The sequence below is a fragment of the Electrophorus electricus genome, chromosome 2 (genome assembly GCF_013358815.1).
Source record: "Electrophorus electricus isolate fEleEle1 chromosome 2, fEleEle1.pri, whole genome shotgun sequence".
Classification (NCBI taxonomy): domain Eukaryota; kingdom Metazoa; phylum Chordata; class Actinopteri; order Gymnotiformes; family Gymnotidae; genus Electrophorus; species Electrophorus electricus.
This window is the reverse complement of record NC_049536.1, coordinates 6,412,796-6,427,811: the sequence shown is the minus strand read 5'-3', so window position 1 is coordinate 6,427,811 and position 15,016 is coordinate 6,412,796. Positions and strand designations below refer to the sequence as shown.

At 48.3% G+C, this 15,016-nt stretch overlaps 1 protein-coding gene across 6 annotated transcripts in view; it reads left to right on the top strand.

The window, feature by feature from the left end:
• scaper (S-phase cyclin A-associated protein in the ER) overlaps nt 1-15,016 on the top strand; it is a 69,769-nt gene that overhangs the window by 29,508 nt on the left and 25,245 nt on the right. For all 6 annotated transcript variants that reach the window (XM_035536225.1, XM_035536220.1, XM_035536222.1 and 3 more), the window contains 4 exons: nt 1,323-1,459; nt 5,320-5,385; nt 5,670-5,796; nt 12,847-12,962. In XM_035536225.1, the coding sequence (XP_035392118.1) occupies nt 1,323-1,459; nt 5,320-5,385; nt 5,670-5,796; nt 12,847-12,962 (446 nt within the window). The remainder of the gene's footprint in view (nt 1-1,322; nt 1,460-5,319; nt 5,386-5,669; nt 5,797-12,846; nt 12,963-15,016) is intronic.

The window sequence follows — 15,016 nt, the reverse complement described above, 5'->3', positions numbered from 1 at the left end:
TGCATGTCTTTGAGGTGTTACAGAAACAATCCCATTAACCGGATGGCAAGAGAAGTAGATCGCCTTTCAGAGAGATTACTAGCCAGATGCCTCTCTGGCCAAAGGGAGCCAGTGGTTATGACTGCAAAGCTCAACTCTTGCTCCCAAGGGGATGCCGGGGTCTGGACACACACACACACACACACACACACACACACACACACACACACACAACCCTACTCACTTATTCACAGTCACACGTTTGCTTAGAGGTGGAATACATCTCATGCATGCAGTGATTAAGGCAGGTCTTGGAGTCACTCGCTACTAGTCTTTCTAGTCTACTTCATTAAGGGCATTAGGGGTGGGTATTCTGGGATGCTTGCTTTGTGGCTATTTACACTTGGTGTTTTTGTTAAAATTGCTCACTTCAGTTAACAGTTCCTGAAACAAATCTGTCGCTGGAAAAGAAGACCCAATAAATCGAACAGAAAGGCAAATCATAAAGTTGTCGCATTTTTACACCGTAATCTTACTGCAAAATGCAAATCTGTGAACTTGGATTTTCATTCAAGTAACTTAACTTTCAGAGCTATTTTATTAGGGTAATGTCTCAGACTCACAAAGGCAGCCTGGGGAAACCAGCATGTTTTGCTGGTTTCTAATACTCCACTGTTTGAAGCTGCTGTTAGGGCTTCTGTACATATCGCGCCCTTTCAGCTTGTGTTTTATGAATGGTCCAACATTCCGACTGCCATTCCCGAGTTTCTTCCGTGCTGCAGAAGCAGCAGCTCTGTCCTGTGGCTCCTCGCCTTCCGGAACAGGGTCCTCGGAGGTGCCGGATGACAGCGTCAATGTATAATTGCATTCTGGCACACGCATCATGCCGCTCAAATCAAGTTACATCCGTCTTCCTTGCCGTGGCGGCATGAGTGTCACCGGAGGGGCCCGGCACATTCCAACGCTTCCGATGGACCCTCGAGCTCTGGCGCAGTCGAGCGGCTCGGACGCCCGCTAATTACCGCGCGCGACGCCCATGCCCAGAGCAACAACCTCCAACACCCGCACTTTCAATCTGGAGTAGTGTGCGGTTGTGGGGAGGCTCTCATGGGCTTTCAACTGAGGGAGATCGGTGACGGAACAGGATGGGAGTTTTGTCCAGGACGGGGGCGTTCGACAGGACCCTCACTCCTGTGGGGTTTGTGTTTTGTTTCTCTAAATGATGCTGCTGAAGGATGGAGTAAAACGTCATCTTGTTTCGCCAATGTTGCCCTACAAGCACTTTATGATCTTCAGAATTTCATTTGGAGAGTTTTTCCTAATTGCAGCATTCTCTGTCACAGGAGCACCTGTCTTTAAAGAAATACATAGTGGACGTGGTGACAGACAGCACTCTGACCCCAGAGAGCCCGCGGGACAGAGAAGAGAAGCAGAAAGCTCGGAAAAAGGCCAAGAAGCTCCGTGCACGGATGAACTCGAGGTGACGCTCCCTCCCTCGCTCTTTCCTTCTGCCCCTCCAAGCCCCTCCCCCTTCCTCCCCTTCATTGACATGACTGACAGACACTCACATGGTTAAAGGACAGCATGGCGTATGTGCGAGAGCTTTGAGTGACGCGGAGATGGAGAGTTGTGGCACCGGGCATCTCGCCTGTCTGCAGAGCAACCCTGATGAGTTTAATTTATGGCCACTTTGTGTGATTGGGGAGGAAAAAGTGAGAATCGATCCACAGGGCTCCCTCACTTTCACCTGTTAAGAGCTTTTCTCCTAATTGGTTGCCACCATGCTGCCAAAACTGAAGCCTTCTCTGGTGTACAATAGTATGTTAAAGTATGTGTAAACCATGCCTGTTTTTCTTTCGCCTGCCTATTGATTTTTAAATTAAGTATCAAAGAAAATCAATAGTAATCAACAAATAGGAGGCTGCGTGTCTCGGTGTCAAATCCTAGACCTGGGCACAATAAATTTTGCTTCCTGTCACAACTGCTGTGTATGTATGTGTGTGTATGTGTGTGTGTGTGTGTGTGTGTGTGTGTGTGTGTGTGTGTGTGTGTGTGTGTGTGTGTGTGTGTGTGTGTGTGTGTGTTTTTTACTCTGACAGGGCTAGACAGAGAGCCACACACACAAACAGAGAGTGTTATTCCTCATGGCCTCTTGAGGAGGAGTCAGTGAGACTTAAGCTGTTGTGGGTGTGTCCGATGCAGGCTCTCTGTTTCCTCCTCAACCCTACTGAGTAAGGCTTGCTGGCCTTGTCATGGCCTGGTCTGCCTACTGGCCTCTGTGAACAACTAGTTCTAATGAAACCTAAGGAGGGGAACAGACTGAACTGGGCACCGAGAGCTAACCTACAAGTTATTTCAAATTTCGAGTGGTGTTTAACTTGATTGCACTTCGCCTCCAAACAACATCTCTCGGCCCCGTTTCCAGGGTCCGGGGGCCCCAGCGGAGCGAGAGAGAGCTGGAGGTCCCGCTCATAAATCAACGGCCCCGGCTCGCCGAGGTTAGCGGCTGCACCGCTGGGTGGAAACGAGGCGTTTTATAGGAGCTCAGTGTGGTGTTTGGGGAAGACCAGGGAGCTTCCCGCGGGCCTCCCAAGTGGCCCGTTGTCGTTGCGAATCCCGGTCAGCCTGGGGAAGCAGCCCACACAGTACCCCAGGCAGGACGGCCTCCAGCGCCACCGCGTTTCCCCAAACGCACGGCCTGGGCGCAGGTTTGTTCTTTAGCCCGCCCCGCATGAAAACCATGTATGGTTCTTATCACCGTGAAGGTAGCAGCATGTCGGTGCGTTGGCAGGGTCATCCCTCCTGTGTAGGATGTTTGGCGTGGGGTGTAGCTTGTCTTTTCCCCAGGCATATGAACAGAGTCCTCAGTGTGTGGGTCTGCCTTTAAAGAGAGGGCAGCGTACAAAGGACCCCCTGTTCAGCTGCACCGAATCCAAAAACCTTCCTCTGCTTGTAGCCGCAGGGAAGGGGGGGAGGCGTCGCACGTGACTGCTGCCCATGCAGGAGCTAACAGGCTCCAGCAGAAGCCGTGGTTTGCTCCATTTCGCTCCTGCGCCCCTCACTGGGCTCCGCCTACGTTTCCTGACGCCACCATCCAGATCCGCGTCCTTATGTGCATGTGTAAAATTTATAGCTGCATCCAGGTTCGTTCCTTTCTGTACATTTTCCACCGATCTAGTTTGAATTCTTTGCTTGTCAGGAGTGAAGGCGTGTGACTGAAAGCCTCTCAAACCCAGCGTAAAATATTACGGTCGTTGCCGGCCAAACGCTTGCTCATACAGCCAGTGCCAAATGCCTGAATTCTCGTTGCACCTTTTTAAAACGCATACTGTGTATTTGTTTTGGGTTTTTTTTCCATTCGGAGGCACGGACCTTTTTATGGGCTGCACTAGAAGGTCTGCTATCTCCATCCAGAATGGGTGGAGGTGAATGGCAGGGCAGGTTGTGATGAATTGATTATTAGTTCTGCATTGTAGCCGGGTAACTCCTCCCCCCCCCCCCCCCCCCCCCGCCCCGCCTCCATTGCTGATTACTAATATTTATAACCGCCTGGTCCATTTAACGGGCGCTGCCACGCATCGTGATTGATGCCTCGGCGATTGCTCCCCGTTTAACCTGTGTGGGCGTAAAGCTGTCAGAGATGAATATTGTAATGTGGAGGATGACGAAGGGGCCAGGTACAGTTCAAGCATTCCGTCAGCACTCTGTCTTGTTCTTTATGCCAGCCTCTCCTAGACCCGGGTAAATAAAGCGCCGCAGTGGTGGGCTTCGGCCCTCTCCACACCCAGTCGGGTAGCCAGAAATAAACCCCTCGTGACCTTGCACGAGTCTCGGTTTGCCACCCTGTTTTCCGACTCGGAAAACACTTCTTGTGCTTTGGATGCCTTGCCGTTGTCAGCAGAAGTCTGTGTTTCCACTGTAAGCCCTGTGCGGGCTTTTACTTAAACTCATTTTATGTTCTCCAGCGTTGTAGTGCAGGCTGTATTCGCACTTCCGTTTAAAAATGTCTGCCTCCTTGGAAGCCGTCGCGGCGAACTCGTAACTTCTGGAACCTCTTTCGGGCTGGAATGTTTTCCTCTGGAGTCTGCAGCTAAGACTCCTCACTCAGGTGGGATTGTTTAAGTGCTAGGCACGGCTGGGTGGCCCTTCTCCCAGTCTCCCAGTCCTCCAATGAGGTGAGGTGTTATCAAATTCGCATGCGGCTCATACAGTGTCCAGGCTGATTTATTCTCCACTTATAGATCAGAACTAAGGCTTTTTAATCCTCCTTGACCCAACATCTGCTGAAGGCATTTGATCTCACCGAGATCCTTCTACCCGTTGCCTTCCTTGGCCAGTAATTAGATACTCGACTTATCACCTATTAGTCACACTAATACATCAGCCCAGGATTGACGTACATTAAATCAGAATTTATATTTTTGAATTGGTAAATGTAATCAATTTCATCATTTGAGAGCAAAGCTTCATTTTCTTTCATTTTAAACTGAGCCCTCTGCAGGCGCTTTTGCTGACAGAACAAGCCTATTTTTGGATTAATTTGCACTGGCACTGGAAATGTTTCATAATCCAAGACTAGCTTTAAACCTTCTGTAGTGTGTGTGTGTGTGTGTGTGTGTGTGTGTGTGTGTGTGTGTGTGTGTGTGTATATGTATATGTATATATATATATATATATATATATATATATATATATATATATATATATATTTGTTTGCGACCTTAAAACCATATGATGGTAAAGATGGAAGCAGCCCTGGCTTTCTGAGAAGGTCCAGCTTTCAGTCTGGTCGTCCGGAGAGTTTATCAGCCGAGGGCCATCCACCCCTCAGCTGGTTTGTCAGGAGCTGATCGGTCAGTCTTATCGGCCACCCATAGGATGGACAGGAGTCGGTACTGCTGGTGGACCACACATGTCTGTCTCATTGCCTGGCTTCAAAATTGATTGTAGATCTCTATGGCTAGATAGTTACTGGGGTGTTGTTCTAGACACATGGTAGGGTTTACCAACAATCTTAGCATTTAAATGATAGATATGTAGAATGGACCAATTTCCTCCTGCTTTCAAGTTTAGATAAAGTTTATCTAAATAAGCTTATCCAAAAGATTTTACTTTTATGAACGGCTGACAGACTAAGTAAACAGTTTAAAACACCGATTGGCCTCCTGACCTTTGCTTTGTTCTTGCTGCCGTCTTATCTTCTCATGTCTTCACGCTGACGGTAGCTGTCCTCCTCTCCTGCTCTTTCCGTCTCTCTGTCTCTCTCTCATATTCTCACTGTTGCTCTCTTGCTTGCTCTCACGGGGCACTTTTAATGTACTTTGTCTCCTTTCTTCTCAGGGCTAAGGAGTATGAGACATCCATGGAGTCTAAGATGCAAATTCTGGATTCTCCTTACAAGGCCAAGTAAGCTCCACACCTGGGCTGCTGTATTTGGCTTGCTGCATCTTTGAAATGTTTGTGTACCAAACACCTCCCCCCCGCACACACACACACGTGCGCACACACACACACACACCTAACAGCAAGTTAAGACTGCCATAAGTTGAGACTTTTTGTACACTTCAGAACTCGACATAGGCCGTGTGTGTGTGTGTCTGTGTGTGTGTGACTGACGTATTACTACTACCCAGTATGTGAAGCCCTGGCATTTTAAGGTGACCATTTTTGTGTGTTGTGTGTGTGCGCAGGTTGCAACGCTTGGTGAAGGACCTGGGGAAGCAGTTGCAGGGGCAGGACAGTGGCCAGTGGGCCAGTAACAAAGTGTCCGGCTTAGACAGGACCCTTGGTGAGATCTCCCGCATTCTGGAGAAACAGGTACTTTTATGTGTATCAGAATTATTCTCAAAGATTGAATAAGCGAATCTGCTTGTACCTGAGTGAAAACAGGCTATAAGGCTGTTTGGTCCTTCCTCCTTCACTTGATCTTCCGGAATTAAGCTCATGTAGTGAACAGGGCTGTGTCTGTGTGTTGCTGTTTTCTGTGAGTCTCTGTGTGCGCGAACACTGAGGCGGCTCATTCACATTTAAGCATTTCCAAATGAGACATTGCGCATCTTTCTGGGAGAAGTGTCACACTGTCTGTTCTATTCGGTTGGTCCACCACAGTTCTTTGAGGGTATTCTTGTCCTAGGTCTTGCCTGTGGTCTGTGGGGAGGAGGGGATTTGAGGGGGCCATAAGCCTCCTGGCTTCTGCGTGCACAGACTCCCCTGAAGCGCACAGCTTTGGCAGGAGTCCGCCCTGTCTCGCAGTCTGCGCGGAGTATCACGTTCCCTCCCCAAGTCTTTGCCCTTGGTTATTTGGTAACGAGGCCCAGATTAGTTGCGTGTTTTCGTTGTGGCAGATGTTATTAATCGAGCAGCTACCCATTCATTAGGTGGCCGAGTGCGCTTCCAGTGTTTGTCTGGCCTTTCCTGCCTGCTGGTCTACATTGTGGCTTCATGCAATAACTTGTTGGTTTTGACAAAGTAAATTGAATCAGAATGACTGAAAAGAGTAAAGGCAGGGAAGCACTGGGAGATGTAGTCCTTGGCTCTGAAAGACGCCCAGCGCCTAGTGCCAGAGGCTTCTTGCTCTCTGCTCCAAGCTACCTGTTTCAGAATTTCTCTTCGCTAAACGTATCAACTGTGTACAGGATTTTTTTTTTTCTGTTAGATCAGATCCTTTTGAGATTTCTGCATATTTGCATGTTTACCCCATAACAGCTTGAGCTGCCTAAAAAAAAAAAAAGAGTTTTACTGTCTTCAAATGCAATAATGTTTAATATTTACAAAGGTATTAGGTTATATGGTCCTTTAGTCAGCCAAGACTCAGTCTATTACCAAAGACTGTGTGCTGACCAATAGCAGGATGGATTGATGGATCTCTCTTCTGCGAACACGCTTCTTGATAAAGTCTGGTTCATGCGTGGGTAGGAGGATGGACTGTTGATGGTGTCTCTGCTCTGGCTGGAGCGAGGGGATACAGGATGTTAATGGTTAAAGGGATTTCTCCAGAGGAACAGGAGGGCTCCGCTGGGTGGAAGCCCACTCTAGTAAAGCAGAGCTAATGGAACAGGGGTGGAGCCCTGGCTGGTAAAATTCAGCTAATGGAACGGGGGTGGAGCCCAGCCTCCTAAAGCCGATCTTAAGGACAGGGGGGGTGGGGCCAAGCATGGAATAACAGAACTAATGGAAAGGGGGCGGAGCCCCGCCTGGTAAAGCAGAGTTAATGGACTGGGGTGAAACCCAGTCACTAGGCTGGGCAGATCTAATGGAGAGAGGGTTTATCTCAGCTTGGTAGTGCAGCACTAATGCAGGTGGGTGCAGCCCAGTCATGACCAAAAAATGAAGGAGAGAACACAGTTACCTTCTTTCTAAATAAATACTTTAAAAAATATATATATATATATATTAAAATGTTATAATTGGAGTAATCTAGAGTTCACAGGATTTTAAAAATGGAAAGTAGTCAGTGATGGCAAACAACTGTGCCGTATATTTGACAGCGGCCTTATATACCATTTAAGTTTCATGTGTTCAAAATCATGTTAAAGGTTTGTAAGGAAATAACACCACCCTGTAACCAGGTCTACTGTCAGACATAATTAAAAACTTTTATATTCAACTTTCTTCCCAGGCCCACTGTTATTTTGTTTGAAGCCTTTCAAGATTGCAGATACCCTCTTGAGTACAAGAATATTCTCTTGTGCTATCCCAGAGGTCTTGTGGTCTCTCCCGTACCAACTGGTTCTGGAGTTTTCCACTGAGACGTGCCTTTGAAGATTCCTCTGTTGCTGTTTTCCTAAGTCAGCGGAAAAGTGAAGTGCTTGAGGAAATGTCAGTTCTTCAAGCTTTTCCTTGTGGGGATGGGGGTCTCTCTCACTGTAGTATCTGGACTTCATTTGAGCTGTCCGTCAAAGTGCGGATTCCTCCGGCACCAGCTGAGGCAGGCGCGGCGCGTTGCGCAGCCCAGGGCCAGGGCACTGTCGCTGGACTAGTGTGTGAACCAGCCTGCTTATGCACTTTCTCCTCTAATCCCTGGACAAAGTCAAATAAATATCCGTCTCCCCCACCCCCCGCCCACTCCCACCAGCTCAGTCCGCGTTGGGAGCGTTTAGATTATTTGACCTAACAAGCATCTCTCGTGTCACGGAATCACCTACAGATTTGTTTTTTTCTCAGTCACCATATCTGATTCAGTCTCCACTTTCTCCGCTGATTCCTTGAACAGCACACGACCCTGACCCCCACCCCATGCTACCTCTGCTTGGACGTGGACTCCGACCCAGGGCCGCCTCTCCCTCCGAGGCAGCTAATGGTTTATTTTGTGTCAAACTGGGTTTCTTTTCGTCTCGGCGGGGAAGTGACGGATCGAAGCGCATTCCCCCCCTGTTGCTGTTGTTTTAAGAGTATTCTGGAGAGTCCCTTATTCCTCAACATTCCAGTCCTTACCTTGGTGCAATGAGCTCACATATTTACATTCTGCCAGTGAATGTTTGTCACTGCTTTCAAATAAAGGGCCGGCAGAGACGAAGTACGTTTATGACACTTCAGGGACTGTCAGGAACACAGCGGAGGCATTGGGCTGCAGACTCCAGCCACTGTTTACATTTTCATTTGCCAGCTGTCAGGAGCTGGCTCCCCTTGGTGGCCAGCTAGTGGCATGCTGTACCTGATCAAGAGGCCCCAGGTTGGGGAGAGGGGTTCTGTGGGGGCTTGTCCTGGCCTGGCCTCGAAGGCCCAGGGCAGATGACCCAGCACTGTGAGGGCCTGATTTACATTGACTGAGCCCGAAAACCTCAGTGGAATTTGAAAGGGAAAATTAGCCGCTGATGGATTTTGACATGGCCGCTGCTGTTTGATAAGTATTTTCAAAGTGAGCTGACTAAGGTGAAGTGCTCTCTATTGTCCACTAGGTGGCAAGTCCTCTGAATAATAGATCCTTGGAAACACCCCCCGCCGTGGGGGTTTTAATTCACCAGCTAACCTGAATCAAATTACACAAATATTTTACACTGTAAAGATCCTTTAACAGTAATAGTGGGAGAGCAGGGTTCGAGTGTGGGAGAGTTGTGTGTTCCGGGCGGGAGTTCTTTCTCCGTATCCAGCCTGAATGGCAAGCTGAGCCAGAAGGGATTATGCGGAGTGAGACACTGGACGTAGTTATGGCATTCTCTCACAGCGTGCTGTCAGTAAGGTCATTTTCTAGCCCTAATTCCAGGGCTAAATCTTTTGTTCCACTTGACTGTGTTTAAGTGCGTTAGTAGAGTCCAGTTTCTCCCCTTCAGGTGTATGTTGGAGTTGGCAGATAAGCATTCTAACAAGAGTCACGATGGATAGAAATGCCATTTTTTGCCAAGGTCTTTCTCATGAGGTATCAGATACTAAAGTTTCGCATCTTTTAAATATTAAGCAAAAAATAAAAATATATGATTGATCAAATTTGTGTGGAAATGCAGCATGAGAAAACATGAGGTTAGAGGTTAACACTTTCTGCGTGTAATATTTTGGTTAGCAATTTAGATTGTGGCTTCCTGCGTAAAGTTCTATGTGTACTGTGGCTAAAGTTTGTAACCTGTCGCCAAATTTAACAGGAAAATGCAAACAGTCCAGCTGACTTCTGAGACTTTCTTTACTCTGAATGCACCGTCCTGTGGTTGCTGTGGTTCCTTTGATTTTGTGCCTGGCGTGTCACTAATGAATGGTGTTCCTTTTTCTTACATAAACCCAACTTCCAACTGTTTCTCATGTGAGATGAACCGCCACAAATCATCCTCTACTGTATACTCGACTCTGTGCCATTAAGCCCTGTAAACATACAAACGTTTTCTCTGTTGACTGCAGAGCTCTTGTTGTGGTTTACAATTTGTCCCCTTTCCCTCTGATTTCGGCCCAGGCGGCTACAATAAATGTGGACTCTTGTTTACTCTGCGTGTGTATTTATTTCAATATTTCTGTCTGAGGTTGAAACGTTGACTGCGTGTGTCTGTCCTTTCATTCATTTATAGCAGTCACTGTAAAATGTTTCTGTTTACCTTCTCGCCCTGCTTGCCCAAAGACGGATGGCTCTGAGGTGCCTGGGCAGAGCGCCACGTCCCGCCTTCAGCCGGTTGTTCTCCATCTGTTGTTGTACGGAGATGGGTGTGGCGTTTGGGGCACCCTCCCCTCACGCTGCCTTTATGGAGGCTAATTAGACTGAGGTCTAGGAGGCGAGCGCCCAGACGTGGCCAACCCACCCTGCCTTTTAGCCCACGACTCAGGCCATCGCCGGCCCCTCCATCCCGACCAAGGCGAGGAGCAGCTGCCTGGCCCTCTGATTAGCCTGGGCTAAAGTGGACACAGGATAATAATTGGATAAGGTTTCCAAGCAATATAATTCAGACACCCTTGGGGGGGTGGCCCTCTCATCTGTCTTCAAGTCTTTTGTCCAGGGCCACTGTTTGTGAAACGGAGCCTCTCATCATATTATTTTGGCACTGGAGTGTCTGGCAGGAATGGGTGCGTGTGAGCTAAATTGGGCAGCTCATCTCCGCCGTAGAGTCGGGGATCAGCCGGAGCGTTGCGCGTCACTCACGAGCCTCGCGTACAGCTCATTGTCTGGACAGGACAGGACAGCCCAGCTGGGAGAGCTTCATGCCTTTGCACAAGCCGGGAGCCACTGTTGTTATGGAGCGCAATTGGCTACCATGTCGAATTATTAGCTTTGGAGCTGAATGAAACCAGTTTTGCTAAATATACAAAAGCTTAAAACTTAACTTAAAACCACATTTTTGGCAGACAACTTGTGAGAAATTATTAGGAAGAGGGGAAAAAAAGGATTACTTGTTGTTTAGACCAAAATATAACGTTAACACCTCATACCTGCTTTTCAGAAAATGGTGGTGACATATTGGCCACAAATAAACATTCAGGTTGTTTTGGTAGCATGGCTTGTTGTTTTATATATTTAATAAGGGCTATCGAATCCAGATGTTTTGAGAGCGACCCTTTTGTAGGCGAGTGAAGGCAACATTTGGGAACAGTAGGCATATGAGTATGGCACACATCTCCTAGAGGCCTTAGATCATGCTTTACACTGCAGAATGTGATTTGGGGTGATGTAATGAAGTGCAGGTCCACATTCCCCTTTGTGTTTTCTTGTAATCAGAGTTTACGCAGAGCTGTCAGGATCTGGCATTTTTCTAAATATAGCATGAAATGGGATTTTTCAGCTTGTATGATGTGTAATGTTAAACTAATTTTTACTCTTTGCCTTCTTTCTTTTTTCAAGTCCTGCCTGAGGGGGCTCCTTCAGGTTGTGTAGGTAGAGCTCTTCATGCGTGTGTCTGTCAGCAAGCCCAGGGTAGGCACTGTGAGGCTAAGCTCTCCGAGCGGATACCAGGACCGCATAGTCCCCACCTAAGCAGGCCACCAGGAGAGGACTGTCCCTTTCCTCCGGCACAGACACCCAGCGACGTGCTGTCGGAGCAGCGAGGCGGGCTCGGAGCAGCGTGGGGAGTCTCTGCCTGATGGAGCCGCCGCTGAACTCTCCCTAATCCCTGACCCCCCCCCCCGGGCCCAGCGCAGCCTCTCAGCACCTCCGCCTGACAACGTGCCTGTTCCAATCTCTTAACCCTGCCAGGGTTCACTCTTCTTTTGCCACCGGATCTTCAGGAACTGCTCTTTGGCGGCGCTCCTGATTGACAGGAGAGGAGCTTATGTGTAATTTTGCAAAGCACTTCCAATGTTCAGCGCTCAATATGTCCGGGCTTGTTGGCGGCCGCGCCGTCCCGCGAACAAAAAAAATAAAAAAATAACGAAGTGCCTGACCGCAGGCGCCGTCACTCGGCGCAGGACGAGCTGACCTCATTAAGAAGTGGGAGGGACCTGCTGTGCAGTCGCTAAAAGACCCCGCCCTCGTCGCGCTCAACGCTGGGGCTGGCGGACGAAAACTTCTTACGTTCTGCAATCGGGTCAAAGATGATAAATATTTTCCCTTCCCCGGACAGTTGCTTTTGCGTATCATACTGAGGTGTGTTTTGTGTTTTGTTGGGGGTTTTTTTTGTTTGTTGTTTTTGTTTTTTTTTGTTCTGTTTTTTTTTTTTTAAGGAGAGTGAGGGTATGTGGGGCCACTGCCAGTTTGTGAGACATTTCCTTCCTCAGCTCAAAGCCCAGCAGATCTGGGGATCTTTGTCTTAAAATGCATGACTCACTTAAAGGGGTCCCACTTTGAACTTGAAGGAATTTTATGATGCAAGTAAAAATGTCACGTCTGTAAACAGTTTGATTTGAAAAGCACGTCAGTTAAATGACTGGTTTATGTCCTCTTTTAGTCAAGGACACTCAGCCACACCATATGAGTTTCAGGCACAGTTTGGTTGACCCCCTCTTAAAAGTTTTATGGCTGTTATCTATGATAACAACGACTGCACGTTGCATTTGAAACAAGCTTTGTACTTTTTCATTTAATCTCAGCTCGACGTTATGTATGTATTTTGTCTTTACTTTGGTTTGAGAGTGCGTTATTTTTTTTACGTGCTGTATTTTCCCGCCTGCATATGCTCCTATTCCCTAAGCTCTGGTTTGCCGGGGCAGACCACCCTGGGTTGCGTGCGGGCCTGTGGATTTGTTGTCCTGTGTCAGGGTTTGGTGGCTCGGGGGGGTGGTGTGGGTGGGCAGGCCGGGAAGGGTTGTGCACTTTTGAGATTTACCAGGAATTCTTTGGGGATCACTTTGTTTCAGATTTCACTCTCTGTCCCCTTCGGAAAATGGGAGGTGGGGAATGGACGAGTGGATCCCTCCTCTGTGAGCGCAACGCGACACCCCGACCTGCTCGGCTCTACTGGCGTGTTCATGACTGACTCTCTCTCTCTCTCTCTCTCTCTCTCTCTCTTCCCCCCCCCGCAGAATAATGCAGATCAGGTAGCCTTCCAGGTGGGAGGGGGTCTGTCTGCCCTGGAACAGATCTTGCAGGTTGTCATGGTAGCCTCCACTCCTACAGCCGTCCCACGCATTCCACTCAGGTGAGTATCGGCCGTCCTGCAGTCTCTCTCTCTCTCTCTCTCTCTCTCTCTCTCTCCACACACACGCTCGCTGGCCCCAGCAGAACAGACCACTACCTGTTGACCGTATTCCTCCTCTTTCAGTATGTTTTGACGTATCACTGTTTTATCACACGTTTACACCCTCAGCTGAATGACTTTTGGTATTGTTGCACTTCACAACCGGACGGGGCCGTATTCAAGTCAGTATTGCCAGATATATTTTATTCTTTGATTTCCTGTCTGATTTTGATATAGTCAACAAACCTCATGTTTACACGAGGGGAAATGCGTAGTGCAAAGGTCTCCGTGCCCTTAACAGATGCCACACGTTTAGTTTAGTTTAGACCGAATCCCTTGTAGTCTTCTTCATAACCCAGATCAACTCTCGTCTCCCAGGCAGCGGTCGGTGGTCGTATTCCACTCCCAGAATGACTCCACCTTAACCGTTCAGACAGTTCCTCACGTTCTAGTACCCTTCCATGCCATAAAGACTTAAAAATGCCTAATGAATAAGAACACGCCTTGTTTAGAAAATAAAAAAGGACCTCATTCAAGTCATCCATTTCTCCTTTGCTTGCTTACAAAAGGCACATTTGTCCAGCGCGTCGCTGGGAAATTGGAGTGGGGTTTGAATAGTGGCTGTGGCGTTTGTGGGCCTGGCCACTAGATAACCTCAGCGAGAGCCCCGCTTCCACCAGAGCGGGCGCTTAATGGACTCGAATGGCCTCTCGCGCGCTCATTAGCATTAACTTTTTTCCAAATCTCTCCTAATGGAGGAATGCTACTTATATTTATAATGCTTTTACAGGCCATCTAGTGTTTATTGATTTCCCCCACCACCCGACTCTCACCCTTTCTCTCTTGCTCTTAATCAGTCATTAATTTTCAGAAAATTTGAAAGGAAGTTTAAGACTGTAATGGATTTATAGATTTTTATGAACTTGAGTAAAGTTTTTGAGGGGGGTAGAGCTGTTTTGCGCGTTATGGGCCTGTGTTTCTGATGGGGAGGCCGGGTGGGTTTGCATATGTTGTTGTTTTTTGTTTTTGTTTTTTTGTTTTTTTATCTGTGCTTGTGTGTGCATGTGCGTATTGCACTGGCATTGTCAGCCGAACACTTCCCATGTTCTCGGCGTTCTCTGCCGCTTGGCGCACTCACAAGAACGCGCAGATCACTGAGGCGCGTCTGTCTTTTTCTCTCTGTTGCAATCAAACGCTGAAGTGGCCCTCGTGCAGGATTAAAGCACATCCTGCTCCTCGGCTCCTGCGTGACTGAGTCACTTCCCTGTCTCAGCTTGTTAAACACATCAATCTCTGCCGCGTCGGGGAACAAGGCCAATCCAACGTCCACGGTGTCGAGAGGCGGAGTTCCTTAACACTCTCCGAATGTCGTTCCTGCAAAGTCTGCTACAGTGTTCACAGAAGCCCCATCACGGTGTTATTACTTCATGAGATTCGGTTTGTAGTCTGCCGTGTGCGTCGTCCTCCTTTCGTCTGCCTGAGTGGCTGCCGTACTGCGTGTATAGGTGGCAGGTAGTATACTGAGATGGACCCGAGGACCGCCTCTCACATCACATGTTTCTGCTTCCTCTACAAGTGCTGGAGCAAAGATTAGGGCTGGCTGTGTGATCACTGGGGACCCTTCCCCACCTCATTTACACTCGTGCGCAGTCTGACTGGCGCTCTCTCTCTCTCTCTCTCTCCCCACACCCCCCTCATCCTGAGGTTAGAAGGTGCTGAACCTCTGATAACCTTTGCAGTCTTGCATTAATCCTCTGTGTCCCTGCTCCCCAAAGACCTGGGCAAGGGTCCTGGGAGCTATAAAGCCAAACAGCCTTGGTGCCATTAGCGCGGCCTGGCCTCTGTCTCTGAATGGCTGCTGCAGAGAAAGTGTTAAATGGCTGTTTCTTCCCCTCATTGCTGTTCTGTTCTGGTTTGTTGTCCTGTCCCTTTGTGAACTGGCCTTCTCATGAGGACTGCAGGCTATTTTAAGCTTTCATATTTTGTCCATTGTTCCATAGACTTTGCCTGTAAAA